General features: G+C 41.6%; 1 protein-coding gene across 2 annotated transcripts in view; it reads right to left on the bottom strand.

The window, feature by feature from the left end:
* Positions 1–4515: 4515 nt before the first annotated feature.
* LOC108529873 (serotransferrin) overlaps positions 4516–16878 on the bottom strand; it is a 32176-nt gene continuing 19813 nt past the window's right edge. For both annotated transcript variants that reach the window (XM_017872420.1, XM_017872421.1), the window contains exons 12-17: positions 16577–16729; positions 14846–14981; positions 12452–12516; positions 7800–7984; positions 6060–6249; positions 4516–4714 (exon numbers count right to left, since the gene is read on the bottom strand). In XM_017872420.1, the coding sequence (XP_017727909.1) occupies positions 4680–4714; positions 6060–6249; positions 7800–7984; positions 12452–12516; positions 14846–14981; positions 16577–16729 (764 nt within the window). In that variant the 3' untranslated portion in view covers positions 4516–4679. The remainder of the gene's footprint in view (positions 4715–6059; positions 6250–7799; positions 7985–12451; positions 12517–14845; positions 14982–16576; positions 16730–16878) is intronic.

Genomic DNA, 16878 nt, shown 5'->3' with positions numbered 1-16878 from the left:
AAATAAATAAATAAAATAAAATAAAAAAAGATTACTACAGTGAAGCAAGGAATCCCAAATAAGGTAGAATTTATTACCTATACGGGGGTCCTTATGTTGTACATTAGATCTCTAGGCATGTTCATCATATATATCTGCTACTCGGTTTTGTTTTGTTTGAGGCGGGGTCCCTTGTCCCCAGACTGGAGTGCAGTGGCACTATCAAATCACTGCTCACTGCAGCCTCGACCTCCCAGGCTCAATCCATCCTCCTGAGTAGCTGGGACTGCAGACGGGCACCACCAGGCCTCGCTAATTGTGTGTGTGTGTGTGTGTGTGTGCGTGTGTGTTTTGTTGTTGTTGTTCGCAGAGATGGGGTTTTGTCATGTTGCCCAGGCTGGTCTCAAACTCCTGGGCTCAAGCAATCCGCCCACCTCTGCCTCCCAAAGTCCTGGTATTACAGGACTGAGCTACTGCGCCTAGCCCTCCTGTCTGCTGCTTTGTATCCTCTGACCTACATCTCTCCACCCTCCACCTCAGGTTTTGTTATCTCTGTATACCTGTATTTGAATGTTTTCTTTAGATTCCCCATGTGAGTGAAATCATGTAATACTTTTCTTTCTGTGTCTGCCTTATCTCACTTAATGTCCTCCAGTTTCATCCATGTTGTGGCAAATGGCAAGATATTCTTTTTGGGATGAATAATATTCCATGATAAATATATATTACGGTTCTAATCTTATATTTGATATATTTTATTATTATTTGGTTCTCATGGATTTCCTAGGTGTGTAATCACTTACAAATAAAAGTAATTTTGGCATTTCTTTAATCCTGATATATATATATATCATGGAATATTATATATATTATACATATATATATAAGTTTCTTTATCCATTCATTTTTCAACAAGCATTTAGGTTGTTTCCCTGTACTGGCTGCAATACTACAATGAACATAGGATCACGGATATCTATACAAGGTGGTTATCTCATTTTCTTTGGGTATATCCCCTAAAGAGGGATTGTTGGCTCATATGTAGCTCTATTTTCAGTTTATTTAGAAAGCTCCGTACTGTTTTCCACAATGGCTATACAGTCTCACCAACAATGCACAAAGGTTCTCTGTTCTCTTCACCCTTATCCACATTTATTATTACTATCTTTTGACTTTTTGATAATAGTCATCCTAGTATTTTCTAGTATCTCATAATGGTTTCAATTCACATTTCCCTTATGATTAGTGATGTTGAATACCTCTTCATATCCATCTTGGCCATTTTTCTTCTTGGAGAAATGTCTTTTCAGATGTTTGCCTGTTTTTAAATGGGATCATTTGTTTTCCTGCTATTGAGTTGTATGAGTTCTTTATCAATTTTATGTATCTTATTAGATAGTTTGCAAATATTTTTTCCAATCCATAGGTTGCCATTTCATTTTGTTGCTTGTTTGCTATGCAGAAGCTTTTCAGCTTGGTGTAGTCCCATTTATTCATTTTTGCCTTTGTGGCCTGGGCTTTTGATGTGATAGCCAAAAAATCATTGCTAAGGCCAAGGTTCAGGAGCTTATCATACATTTTAACAGCCGGAAGAGCTCATCCATTCTCATTATTTTTTTCTCAGAATTTTTCTTATCTGTCTCACCTTCGTTTTTTAGTTGAGGATTAGTATCATTTTGTCAAGTTAAAAAATTGCATATTGACTAATTTAGGGAGAATTGACATCTTTACAATACTGAGTCTTCCTATCCAAGGCAATATGTCTTTTTTACATTATTTTTTACTTTGACAAGTGTGGTTTAAATGTAGCTTTTATTCATTTGCTGAATGATACCCTTTTTTATTCTTGTTAATTATTATTGTCCTAACTCACTATTATTTGTATAAAAGAAAGTTATTTTTTATTTTAATATTTCCTTTCACTTTACTGAATTTTATTTTACACTTTTAACACTTTATTTATTATTAGTAGTAGTATTATTAGTATTATTTTGAGACAGAGTTTCGCTCTTGTTGCCCAGGCTGGAGTGCAATGGTGCGATCTCGGCTCACCACAATCTCCGCCTCCTGAGTTCAAGCGATTCTCCCTCCTCAGCCTCCCAAGTAGCTGGGATTACAGGCATGCACCACTACGCCTGACTAATTTTGTATTTTAAGTAGAGATGGGGTTTCTCCATGTTGTCAGGCTGGTCTCCAATTCCCGACCTCAGGTGATCTGCCTGACTTGGCCTCCCAAAGTGCTGGGATTACAGGTGTTAGCCAATGCGCCCAGCCTATTATTATTATTTTTATTATTTTCGAGACAGAGTCTTGCTCTGTCACCAGGCTGGAGTCCTCTGGTGCGACCTTGGCTCACTGCAACCTCCACCTCCCAGGATCAAGCAATTCTCATGCTTCGGCCTCCCGAGTAGTAGCTGGGACTACAGGTGTGCACCACCAAGCCAGGCTGATTTTTGTATTTTTAGAAGAGATGGGGTTTTGCCATGTTGGCCAGGCTGGTCTTGAACTCCTGACCTCAGGTGATCCACCCACCTAGCCTCCCAAAATGCTGGGATTATAGGCATGAACCACTGCGCCTGGCCATAATATTTTATTATTATTTGGTTCTCATGGATTTCCTAGGTGTATAATCACTTACAAATAAAAGTAATTTTGGCATTTCTTTAAATATCATAACTTATTTTTCTTATATAATTGGATTGGCCACCTGTTCTAAAACACTGTAAAATAAGATAGATAGTAATCAAGTTTTTTCATGTTTAGTAGGAATGCTTCTGTTTCTTCGTCATTAGGTATATATTAGTTTTTGTTTACATGTATATAAAATTGTGGCCAAATAACATCTGTCTATCCTATTTTAGTAATTAATTTAATAATTAAGAATGGATGTTGTACGTTTTTGTTCTAGCCCAGTTGCCTAAGATTTCCAGGAATGTACCTGTAGTCTAATAAAATTAGGTTTATTGATCCATTGCAATGAGACAGACTGCATTCCAGGGGAACCATGGGGTATCTCATCAAACAAAGGGAAAGGCAGAGTTACAGGATTTGGGGTAAGTTTAGGTGAATATTAAATAAGGCAGAGTGTTGATAGGCTCAGAGGAAAGCAGGGCTATGTGTAACAAGGTCCATATCAGGTCTGGACTGCAAAGTAGACCCAGAGTCCTATTTTCTTGAATACTAGACAGTTGAGAGAGGTGTGGAATGTTGTGTCCAGATACGTCTTACCTGCAGTTCTGCATTTGAGTATGAGTTGAGGCTGTGTTAGGAGTCAGGAAAAGACAGGAGCCAACTGAAGTTATTTATAAAGCAAAATCAACAGAACTTGGAGACACTGGACATAGTATGAGGAAAATGGCAAACTGAAATTTCACCCCTCTATTATGGCTTCTGTGATTGGGTAGATGACCATGTCTTCAGCTGATATGGAATATACTATAACAACAGTTGATTTAGGGAAGCAAGAGAGAGAAGAACAGGATGATCACCTCAATTTTTGATTTGTTAGGTTTCTGACTGCTGCAAGACTCGAGTATAGACCCACAGGTAGGTAGTAGGATGTGTAAGTGCAGGGATACTGCTGGAGGCTGGGGTCACAGCTATAGATATAGATACCCAGGAGTCATGAGCATCGCTGAAGGAGGGCCTGCAAAGTGAGAGGAGCACTGAATGGATCAAGAGAAAACCTCAGAAAGATTTCCCTAAGGTTTCCAGGCTAGTAGGATGAGCCCACAGTGAAGACTACAAATGAACAGAGAGAGGTAGGAATCAAAGCGGAGACCCGCCATGTCAGAGAAACTGAGGAAAAGAGTTCCAAGGAAGAGGGAGTGGTCAACTATATCAACTGCAGGAAACAGGCTCAGGAATGGAAGACCTGAATTGGTTTAACAGTTGGCAGGTAGATGGTGGCTTTTGCCAGGGTACATTCAGGTAAGTTGGTGAAGCAGAAGACAAAATTCTGTGTGTTCAGCCAATAATAAGAAGTGAGACAGAAGAGTGAGCCTCCACCTTACAGGAAGCTGGGCTGAGAAGGGCAGGAGACAGGGCAGTAACTGCTGTGGCATCAGGCTCAGGGAATGCTTTTCAGCAAAAAAGGTGTCAGTGTTTCACTTTTTTCAACTAGTTAGAATCAGGACCTCTGCTATGCCTAATGGAATTCGTTTAAAATACCAAAATAAAGGTAAGTCTTCTGTAGTCTTTCTGTACTCACTTGAGCACTTGATCTCTGTAACTCACTCTGCATCCTCCTTCCTGCCCCTTCCCTGGCAAGACACACATGCATATGCACGTGCACGTGCACACACACACCAATATACATTTGATTATATTTTAATGATCACGCAGACCCTATTAGAAAAGATTTCCCCTTGAACTGTACCCAGGAGGTGTGGCCATGGCACACACAAAGCCATAGGGAAAGACCAGACGAATCTTGAGCTGAGAAGGAAGGGCTCAGTTGCATAGATATTTCGGCAGAACGCATAAAGAAATCCTTCTGTTGAAAATATTTAGGAAAGAATGGAGTTTTTGAAACACAAAATCAATAATAATTTTTATTTTTTGTTCAGCACACATGGCAACACAGAGCTGTGAAGACAGACATGGTTAGCACAAACCACTCGGGCCACTGAAACCAGGGCAAACTCATGGATCATCTGTGCTCCCATCTCCACGTTGGTGGCAGCCCCACCTCTCAGATTTTAAGCTCTATGGAAAGTGCAGGCTTCCAGGAGTGCTGTGGAGCAGAGCAGAGAGGTAGGATTTTCAAAATCTTCCTATATTTATTTCTTAACTGTCGAGTGAAGGAACAATTTCAGCATAGTACAAAGGGCACAGACTTGCTGCCTCCTCTTCTGTGAATTGGGCTGTTCTCCCAGTGCTCTTTTCTACTTGCCTGCACAGCTCCTGTGCCTATCCTGGGGAATGCCCCACGCCAAAGCTGTAACATGATTTTCCTGCCCTACAGGGTTCCCCACCTAGTTTCTTATGGGTGAGGCTCACACATCTGAGTTCGTGAGTTCGGGAGTCGCCCAGAAAGACTGTCCTCCCTGACCTCTTTAAGCAGGTGAGGAACTGACATAGCAAAAAGCACCTGTAATGTGCCAGTTTCTGTGCTGTGGGCTAAAGATGGAGGAAAGAACAGCAGAGCCAGACTGTCTCCTTTTGTGGAGGATATAGGTTAGGTAAATATCAACTTGATTCTCACAATAGCAAACGTAGACAAGCACATTGCTGCTTCCATCAGAATTACATGGGGGCAACTTTTAAAATGTGGATGCCTGACCTAGCACAGACTTTCTAAATCAGTATCTCAAGGCTCTGAGAATCAGCATTTTAATAAGGATCAAGACTCCCTTATCTGCATACTCCTGTGGAAAGACTAACTGCCCTATACCACCATGTGTTATTTCCCAACTTCCAAACTCTTTCAGGTGACTCAGTTACACCCAACATAGTTATGCTGCAAAGGTGTGTTTTATTCTATTTCAGTTCTCAGAAACTGGTGTTCCAAGTGAGTAGTATGCATGGCAACTTTATGGTTACCAGAACCTATCATTGTTGAAGCTCTCTAGAGCAGCACTGTCTGAAAGAGCTTTCTGTGATGATGCAAACATTCTCTTTGCTGACCAATATGGAGCCACATGTGGCTGTTGAGCACTTGAAATGTGGCTGGGTGGGACTGAAGAAATACATCTTTTATTTAGTTTAATTTTAATTAACTTAAATTTAAATAGTCACATCTTGCTGGTGGCTACCATACTGGACAAGGCAACTCTAATCAAAAGTTTACTGCAGAGCAATGACATGTACACATAAACCTGGTCCTTTTCATAGAAATAAGATGGAATTCTCTATGCCCAATAAGTTCACTACCTTACAGCTCTGAGCCTGTGTGCCCTTACTATCTGCCCATACAGCCTAGCCTGTCATACATGCCGGGCTTAGATTGTTCACTCACCATTTCATTTTGTCCATGTTGTCCTATCCCGAGGGCCACAGTCTGCCCCTCCTGTACCCACCACCCCAGCACTCACCACCGTGTTTGGTTGCCACTTCCCCATGCTGTTCCTCCTACTTACGTGAGGTGGAGCATTTTCTCAGGTTAGTGACAGCCTTGATATATTCTTCTCCTAAGTATTTTTCATATGTGTTTCTGTCATGAAGTTTAGCCAAACATACTGTGTCATCTCTGAACAGAAGGTCCTTGGTTTTGGACCGGAACAAACAAAAGTTGCTCGAGCAGTCAGTTACACTACTTCCAAACATGCGCTGTCAAGTGAACAGAAAGTCCGTGAGGACCTGTGGTCTTTAGCAGCTGGGAACACATGGATGAGAAGAGTCTGAAAGCTCTGAACCAGCCCTGGGGAAAAACGGAAGCTACAGAGTATGCCTTGGGAATTTTCCACTTCCCTTATCTGCCATTTACCCACTTAGGGACCCCTGCTCCATGCTTTCATGATGCCCCCAAAATCATCTATAGGGTCCCTGGTCCCACCTTCCTCTGAGAAGTCCCTCCCACCCACCACCCATGCTTGCCTAATCTGACCTCTTTCCCCACTTCATTGCCCTGCACTGGGGGCTGCTTATAGGAAATGGGAGGACAATAACATGTCCCTTCAGACATTATTGTCAAAGATGTTAAATGTGAACCCTCCCAGAGGACTGGCAGAGGTAGTTGTTAAAAGTTCATGTTTGACTGCATTTTGAATCCTTTCTTGGGGAAGCCACTCAACTTCTCCAGATCTCCAAAGGTTGTAAGTGAAATGATGACTGCAAAATGTTTAACCTTCCATATGGCATCTAGGAAATGTATGTTAAATGCTCATTATTGTCATGTACCTTAAAAGGACTTCTAAATATACACTATCTTATTTAAAAACAAAACAAAACAAACAAAAAAATACATAATGGTGAATCAACAGCAGGAAGCTATGCCCAAAAGGAAGGTGATGTGTGTGTGTGGAGGGGCCTTTAGGATTAGAATACTCAGGCAGCCCCTCTCTTCAACAAGGCTGACCCTGAGTGGTTGTTCCCCCAGAGGACAAGCTCTCTGAGGGCAGGGGTCCTGTGTTTTTCAGACTGTTGAGAACAGTGCTCAGTCTGCCTAGGCAAGAGGAACAGAAATCTACTCTTCATGACTTGTATCAACAAGCACTGGGAAATAGGAGCTGTCTTCTTAGTTTTCGGGGAGGACGGGAGTAGGGAAATGAGAGTACCGCTGAACAAGGTTGGGGGAGCAGAAAGGCAGATTCCTGGTCCCAAGGGCACATGGATCAGATAGGGACTAATCACCAGTGACCAGGAGCTAGAAGCAGAGCTGGGCCTGAGAGGTCTAGTTCCATAATTACACAGGTAACATGTTTTAAGCACGTCCTATAGGAAATGGCATTTTCCTATGCCATTTGGGTGCATGTCTTCACTTAATACTCATGTTAACTAAGAGGTAGGTAAAAGTATTATTATCACAATATAATACAATTATATTATATATAACACAATATATAACAATTTTATATATATCACAATATAATACAATTGTATTATATATAACACAATATATAACAATTTTATATATTAGGAAGCCGAGGCATAGAGAAGTTATGTAATATACCCAAGATGGCACAGCTAGGAAGCTGTGGAGCTGAGATTTGAACCCTGATACTCTTGTTCACAATACATGGCATGAAATGCACAATGCATGAAATTCTAGTTTTCAAAAAGAAAGTGCTGGAGTCATGGCTGCACTTTGTTGTAAACTCCCCCCAAATAGCCTATAGCCATCTAGGAAGAAAAGGTGGGAGACCCTGGCTGGTCCATACCTGCTGGTCAAGTAACAGCGTGCGGACACAATCTGCCTTATCTTTCCGTGCAACCACAGCATGATTCGGGGCTCTGGCCAGGTGGCAGTTTGCATACTGCAGCACAGGTTTCCTGGAACCATCAAGGCACAGCAACTCATAGTCTTTTTGGTTCAGATTCTTAGCCCATGCATCAGGGTTTTTTCCTAGGGAGAGAAAGGAGATGGTTCAGCTGATGGCTTTGGTCAAGGTGTCCCACTGGGGAGATGGGACTGATTCAGTGGTGTGTAGAGAACCTGGGCCTTCTGGCCAGCAGAAGTGCCCACACTGAGGTTATATTTATGTGGACAGGAAGAGACACCCATGTGGTCTCCAAGGGGATACCAGACTCACAGTGACCAGGAATGATTATTGACCATCCCCTTCCAACCTTCCCTACCCAGCCAGGTGAGAATGAACTACATTCTGCAGATGCTGTTCAAAAAGATCTTCAGTTCCACTAAATTCCAATTCCATCTGTACCTCTTGCTCCAGCAGAGGAAGAATGTGACGCCCTAAGCCAGGTTGATCAATTTATGTGCTGTAACACATGGTATCTCCAAACAAAAGAACTTTTCCACAGAGGACACCTTTGGAATCTGCACCAGAATTTTAAATCTGACTCCCTTGTTCTAGTTCTAAATGAGAATGTGCACACACCTGTGTGATACAGGTCTGTATCCCATCTCGGCCCCTCTGCCTCTTCTTTACTGTGTTGTCTCTGAAAAAAAAATCTCACCCATTCTTAGGGTTTCAGCTCCTTCCTCCTGAGGCACTTCGCAAATATGTTTTGCTAATTTTTATTTCTCTCCCATAATTCAGGATTGCAACCTTTTAAAAGTGAATTTTCATTTAATTTTCTTTCTTTAACCGAATAACTAATACGTGAGATCACACTCATAAATTTTTGAATATCACTCTATATTAACTAAAAGTCTCCTTTCCTATACTCTCCAAGTCTCACTCAGTTTTATAGTGCTAGTCCTTAATATCACATTTGTGAGTTTCCATCCACAACTCATTATATGTATTGTTTTACATGTGTATATGGATGTCACATATTTCTAATTTTGTTTAGTGTTAGATCTTGACAAATGTAAAACTCTGTAGCTTTTTTTCAACTGTTTACATACCTTATAGATTCTTCTTGTCAGTACATATAAATCAAGCTCATTCTTCTTAACTACTGTATTATATTTCATAGTGTGGCTATAATAGTATCTTTAAACCATTCCTCTTTTAAGATGCATTTGAGGTGTTTACAATTTTTTGCCACTACAGTAGTGTTAAAATGAGTGTTACTGGCATATAATTGTGCTTACGTAGAAGTGGAATAGTTAGTTCAAAGGGTATGTGCATTTTTATTTTATGTTATTTTATTTATCTATGATAGTATGTTCTCAGCCCTCTCCAAGGTATAATCTTTTTGGAGGGGAAAATAACACACATACCAAAACCAAAAATTCAGGGCAGGGATAATAGTATTTTATATTTTGTGAAACACTCTAGATGCTGTGTGAGCTCAAACCAGGTCTTTGAGAACAAATGAATTAAGAAGCTGGCTGGAGGGGGTAAGATTTCAGTTGTCTCTTATAGCGTGTGTAGATGAGAGGAGGAGAAAGGAATGCCTCTCTGTGGGAGGAAAGGAGAGTGCAGGCTAGACTGGGGGCAGGTGTGTGCCTGGTGTTTCTAATGGAGAGAGGAGATCTGCCTCTGGAACCATCTCAGGCAGTAGGGTATGTGAGGCACTCAGGCAAGAGGAAAAGTGGGTTTGTGAAGACTTATGAATGGAAATTGATGTTAATGAATGAGCCAGAACATGAAGGTAGAAAATTAAGAAAAATCAGATGGGAGGTGATTCAATCTGGCTAGGAGGGCATCTAGAAGGGCATGTTAAACATGTGCTTTTTCAATAAAAATAATACACGTTTATTGATGGAAATTTGTAAAATGCCACGTAAGTATTGGGAAGAAATTTTGAAGCATTTGTAATTTCATAGTCTACGCCTTCAAAATTGGTACATTTCTAACATTCTTTTTCCTACACGCACCTATAATATGCACACACACACACACACACACACAAATTGAGATAAAAGAGCCCATGTGGGCTGGGCGCAGTGGCTCATGCCTGTAATCCCACTACTTTGAGAGGCCGAGGCAGGCAGATCATGAGGTCAAGAGATTGAGACCATCCTGGCCAACATGGTGAAATCCCGTCTCTACTAAAAGTACAAAAATTAGCTGGTCGTGGTGGTGCACGCCTGTAGTCCCAGCTACTTGGGAGGCTGAGGCAGGAGAATCACATGAATCTGGGAGGTGGAGGTTGCAGTGAGCTGAGATTGCACCACTGTACTCCAGCCTGGTGACAAAGTGACACTCCATCAAAAAAAAAAAAAAAGCCCATGTGTTTTTGTGTCTTCCTTCTTGTATATACCATAGCACTTAAGACAGACTTTGGAGGAGGGAGAGAGGGGGCAAGAGTTGAAAAACTACCTATAGCTAGGCTCACTACCTGGGTGACAGGTTCAGTCATACCGCAAACCTCAGCATCATGCAGTACACCATGTAACAAACCTGCATATGTACCCTCAATCTAAAATATAAGTTGAAAAAGCAATAAATTAATAACAGAAGAAGGTAAGAAGGTGCAAAATATAAGTATGATGAATCAGACATGATGTGACCTATAATTACTAATATTTATCAGGAATGTGATATTAAATCAGGGGTATTAGACCAGTAGTTCCCACACTTAACAATACATCAAAATTACTTTGACTCTTAAAAATCATGTTGTCTACCTTAAATGCACACAATAAAATTTAGTTTAAAAAAAGACACACTTTGAAGAAATAAGATATTGACTGACAGACTTAATCTAGGCCTGATGGGCAGGGAGTATAGCAGGATTGATTCTCCATAGGGATAGAGGCTGGGAGAAGAAGAGGAAATGTTGACAGAAAGATGAGGACAGTTGAGTTGTATATGAATTGTAGATATGCAACTACAATATATGAGGACATCCATATACATGCGTAAAAAAGTACAATTGCAATGCCAATGTACTCTCTACATAAAAGTGACACCTTAGGAAATAGACTGGAATGGAACTGAGATTGGAGGTCAGGCCTCCTATCTTAATTCTATTCAGGAGGTAAGAATGTTTGAGTCATTGCGAAGAGTAGAGAGTCAAAGCTTAGAGAAGGGAGCTCTCCTCAGAAGTGTACCAAAAGAAATCAAGGGTGGCAAAGAGCCAAGCTTAGGGTAACACTCCCTTAAAGGAAAAAGCAACAACACGAGGGAAGAAAGGAAATAGTCAACCCAATATTTCTTCAAACAAATTCTTAGCAACTACTGTGTACTAATAGGTGCTGGGAATATAAGAGGAAGAAAAAGAGCTCAAAGAGTTTCTGTAGCCAAAGTGTATTGCAGAGTGTGGTGAATTCAATAATAATGGCAACATGAACAGAGGTGTCTTCTTGTAGGATGGGGTATGCTACCTGGGAAGGCTTCCTGGAGGGACTGGTGCCAAGCTGGTTCATTCTGAATGAATTGCCCAGGAAAGGTGAGGAGTTGGGGGAATGAACATGAAAGAAGGCAGGGAAGTATTCACAACCAGAATTCCAGTGGGTTTTGCTAGCACTTAGTGATACTGAGGGGTCAGGTGTGGAGCGCTTATTCTGGCCAATGTTTGTTTTGCTTTGTTTTGTTTGTTTTTAATGTCATGGCTGTCCAACTTTCACCCACAAGCTAACACCCATTGATGATTCCTGCTTGAATCAGTTATCAATATATTGATTGCCAAGTGATAGTTTTCTAACTCTGTCATTCCTTCCACATTCAGTAGTTTTCCCTTCTTCATTTGTTTAATCAGTATTGCCTCATGCATTCTTATTTCTTTCAATGAGCTATTATCCCTTACTGCTATCATTATTTATTTTAATGCTCAAAATTCTCGGACTTAGCAACGGAGATCCTGCCAATTGGCTCTTGTATGCTTTGAGTATCCTATCACTGTTTGAGCACTGTGTTGTTCTAGGCTCAGCATGTATTTTTCCTGCCCCAGCCCTGAGGTCAGCTATTTTTCCAAGGAGTTCTGGTTCCTTTTAGCAAAGAAGCGTACTTATAAGCCAGTATCTTGATGCTTACTCCTGCTGGTGTGCCATTGCCTCTAGGCCTTCTCAATGGACACAACCCAGAAATACAGAAAATAGCTATAAAAGGCATTACTGGGATAACTGACAACATTTAAATGTGGACTGTAGATGTGACGAGTATTATATCCACATAATGTAAAATATCCTGATCTTGGTAATCGTACTGTGGGTATGCAAGAGATTGTCTTATTCTTAGGAAATGGGCACTGAAGTATTTAGGGGAAAGGAGCACAAGGCTTGCAGCTGTGGGAGTGAGTGTTGGGGAGGATTTAGGGCCATTGGGGGCCCCCTGATCCTGATCATTCTGTGCACCCAGGTGAACATGTCTCTCTTCACCAAGCAGACAGATTGAGAATCAGAGCTTTGAAGTCTGGCAGTATACATAATACTTTCACAAAGGCATCCCTGAATACAAGTGAATACCAGTGACTAGGATCTAGTGATCCAGGGAGACAGAGGAGCAGGTGCACATACCTTCAGTGTTCTGTAGGACAGTCTGGTCTTTCACAAAGGCCACATCTCCCTTCTCAACCAGACATCTGCAGAGGTCCAGATAGTGGGAGAGAAAAAGGAGGTGGTCAGAGTGACTTATCTGTCATTCAAGGGGCTACCTTATAGATTCAGGACAGCCATCTGAAAACAGCAATTATAACTTCCATTCTAACAGTAAGCAATGTAAGGAATAAAGAGAACAAACAAAACACTTTGAATTGATTGTACTTATACAACCTCAGTTCCACATACTAAATCTTAATTTTTTGTACAGTTTCTCTGAGAGATGACCTCATTTCCCTGACATCAACAAGGATACTAGGGAATTGATTTTCAGTGAGGTGATGCCTCCCCCAGCATATGAATGAAAAACTCAGTTCCTTCAGGTTCTTGTACAAGGCAAATGTCTAGGCAACATTTGTGAGAGACTGAAACTCCATCACAAATTGCAATTTGTGCTGTCCTTCATTCCTTTGAAAAAGAATTTTAACATTTATGGAGCATTTGCTATGTTGTGGGGTTTTTTGTTTTTGTTTTTGAAAGATGCAGAGAATATGGCAAAACCTGGCATAAAGGCACCTGACTCTACTAACTCCCAGACCACATATCCCTTGGTGTGGTATTGGGGGCTGTTAACACAGCTCTGAGCTACAAATCCTCAAGAAGTTTCAGAAAAGAAATAATAACAAAATAAACTCTGGTTAGTAGGGTTCTAATTTTAATTTTGACTGTCTTCCAGTCCTTTGAAAAGGCATACCACACACATGATGAACTAGTGTGTACTTCAAAGTCTACACAAGGCCCTCCTCGATGAGCCAGGTGGGTTGGACATTTGGACAATGGACCCAACCCTGCTCTCCATGTACTTTAATCCCCTTGCTTTGAGGAAAAGAACCTGCCTCTTCCTGCATCGGTTCAAGAGTTTTGGGGGTAGCTAGCTGAGAAGACAGGGTACCTATTGTGCCACATATTGATTTCATTTTATTTTCTATGGAGTTTGGAGTCTTTTTATCAGTCTGGTATGTTTTACTTCATAGCTACGTTTTATAAGACATGTTTAGAAAAAGAAGCCTTTATATGCGTTTATTTTAAGCATGTTTATACATACATGTTATTTGAGCCTTTCTCATGACCTATAATTCTCAAACATATGTTACCACCAGAAAAGACAAGGTATAAAATGCAAAGGGGAACTCTATTTTAAGTCCCCCAAACTCTTCAATCTTTGTGAAAACAACACGCTCTACTTTATGAAATTAGAAACTTGGGGAATGTGAATTGTACTTAATGTAACTTACAAAGTGGCTCTAACTGGAAAATAGGAATGACCTTTGTTTTTTACATCACTACTGAAGCTCAGTTATAATACCACCATCATTGTGCAGTTTGTGGATTCATGAACCACCAGATAACAGAAGGCCTAAAGCAGAATGGGTAGTTAGAAAGTAATAAGGTAGGGCCAGACATGGCCCACGCCTGTGAGTGCCAGCACTTTGGGAGGCCAAGACAGGAGGATTGCTTGAGCTCATGAGTTTAAGACCAGCCTAGGCAACATGGCAAAACCCTGTCTCTACAAAAAAAAATACAAAAATTAGCTCGGTGTGGTGGTGCATGCCTGTAATCCCAGCTACTAGGGAGACTGAGGTGGGAGGATCGCTTGAGCTCAGCAGGTTGAGGCTGCAGTGAACCATGAGTGTGCTACTACACTCCAGCCTGGGCAACAGAGAGAGAACCTGTCTCCAAAAAAAAAAAAAAAAAAAAAAATAGCAAGGTACACAGGTGTCTCTATGAAAATGAATGATAGGCACTCCATAAAGTACAACTGTAGTTAGAAATTTAGGAATCATGTACTATTCTGTATTTCCAGATGAGTATTGTTCTAGATTATCCAGAGGTGCATGGAAAAACTCTCCTCAGTGTTTATTCAACTACAGTAGGGTATCATTGCCGAGGCACTAGTGACACTTGGGGCTGGATAATTCTTTGTTGTACCGTGCTAGCCTGTGCATTGTTGGATGTTTAGCGGCTTCTATGTGTTAGATGCTAGTAGCACTTCCTCCCCCACCCCAACATTGTCACAATAAAAAAAAAATCTGCAAACATTGCCAAATGTCCCTTGGGGGTCAAATCATTACCAGTTGAAAACCGCTAAACTGTACCAAACACAAGTCTCTGCTGTCTTTGACAGCCATGTCAGCATCCTGGGGGAGTCTGGCTGCCCCGCCCCATGTGACTCTATACCTGGTTGTGAAATCTACTCTCTTAATACATACAACACTAACGGAATAGGAACCTAAGAATCTTACCTTCGTTCCTAAAAGAAATCTGGCCAAGGCTTGTATATTATTCTGTTTGTGTCAGGGTTAAAAGACTCACCTGAAAGCCCCTGTGTAGCCGTAGTATCCCTCTTTGTTGTTGGGCTCACACAGGTTTGGTTCTGTGCCCATACACAGCTTACAGAGACTGGAGTTTTTCTCAGACCCAGGGGCACAACCTTCACTGAAAAATTCATCTGCGCAGAAGGACAAGAGGAAGTCAGCTTTTCCTGAGTCAATGCAAGCGGCTTTTATCTAAGACATAACAGGGCTGCATGGCCCAGAATAAGTAGAAAATATTAATTAATTCTGTGACCAGCCACCACCAACCCAGGACTTGCCAGGCTGTAGGCTTTAAAAGGGAACCTATTGAGATTGGGAAAAGGAGTTAATGACCATTACAATTTAGGGCAGAGGGGATTTATTTGAGCACAATAATGATGTCATCACTATGCCAAAGAAAGAAGAAATGAAAAATGTCATGAAAGTGAATAGAAAAAGGATGAAGTCGGCAGATCTTGCTTCCTGAGCGTGTGCCACCTGTTTTCAGATGTTCCCATTCCCTGCCATTCATTAGAAGAGCCTTTGCTACATCTCCAACCTCAGGAAAAGGATGGGGAACTTTCTTTGCAGCTCAGCTGCTCTCCTGTGGCCATAAAAGTGCTAGGAGGTTCAGGAGAACAGAGGTAGTGCCTTTGTCAGTGGGGATCCTGAGTTTTCTGAATATCACCCTGGCTGCGCTTTGCTTCATGTCTAAGTGGTGTCGCAAAGCACCCTGGTATGGAGACATACTCTCATCACCATTTCCCCGAACCCACAGGGTTTTCTGGGTTAATAACTGATTTAGAGGCCTTTGTTTTTTTAAAGAGTTGCCCAAATTTGGAGGTGGCAGGGACAAAGTACTTAGGAAGCTAATGTAAATCAGAACCACTGGAAAATATCTGTCTGTGGGAGAACTTACACTTAAAAGTTTAAGCGGGGTAGAAATAAGCCCATACTTGGTGATATTCAGAGGACATAGAAAATAAGGTGATTTCTACTGCTTAGAAGTGTCCTAGGAGCTGGGCAGGGACTTGGTGAGATTGCCAACACCATAAAGAGACCCAGGATCACCCACACTCACACACCCTACAAAACCTTGTGGCAGGAATTGCTACCTGTCTACCCAATATCTGTTTCTCCTTGTACTTTGTAACAAAAATCTGGTTTTATCTGGGGCAGGGACATTCCCAAATGAAAGATTACATTTCTTTTTTACAGCTAGGTATGGTCATGTACCTAAGTTCTGGGCAATGAGAAGTTTGCTGAAATAACTGGTTAGACTTCCTAGAGAGCTCCTTTAAAAAGGTGATATAAACTTCCATTTGCTGTAACCCCTTGGTGATTGGGGCTACCTGGATCATGGATGTGATGGCAACCATGGGGTGACCTTGAAGATGGAAGTCTCATGCTCAGAATGGAGGAGCAGAAAGTGTGAAAGAGCCTGGGTTTCTCATGACCATACCAGCCATGCACTGCTCGCCTCTGGTCTTTCCCGTGGGAGATAAATGTATATTTACTCATGCCATTATGTGCAACTGAAATGAACCGTCCCAACTCAGCAACCCAGTTCCAGCCCTCCCAGCCCTTGTTGCTATGTCCTTGAGGACAGCAAATTCTACTGTTCTTTGACCAAATTCTACTTCTCTAGAACCAGAGCCCACAGCGTCTTATGCCACACTCCTCTTCCCTAAGGCAGGACCCTGCTTTCTGGCACAGCCCTCAGCAGCCCTCCTTCCCAATATTCACTCACCAAATCTGCAATGGTTGATCTTACTGTAGAGCAGACCCATGGGGATGTTCCAGCCAGCGGTTCTGCCAACTGCCGTATGGCAGGACTTCTTGCCTTTCAGATTGTCCCAGGTGACGTCAGAAGATGATTTCACCACTGCTACAGCAAAATACCCTGCAAGAAATCCACCAGAAAAGGATGTATTAACATCTCTGGGGCTTCCAGAGTGTCTGCTTCCAATCAGTTTCTCTAGGGAAGCAAAGATATCCTCAATCAGTCATTGTGTCTTGAGAGGATCTTCCTGGTAACTGACTGAGGGGAAG

The sequence above is a fragment of the Rhinopithecus bieti genome, unplaced genomic scaffold (assembly GCF_001698545.2).
Source record: "Rhinopithecus bieti isolate Rb0 unplaced genomic scaffold, ASM169854v2 scaffold_7308, whole genome shotgun sequence".
Classification (NCBI taxonomy): Eukaryota; Metazoa; Chordata; class Mammalia; order Primates; family Cercopithecidae; genus Rhinopithecus; species Rhinopithecus bieti.
The sequence above is the reverse complement of the archived record's forward strand: the minus strand, read 5'-3'. Positions and strand labels throughout refer to the sequence as shown.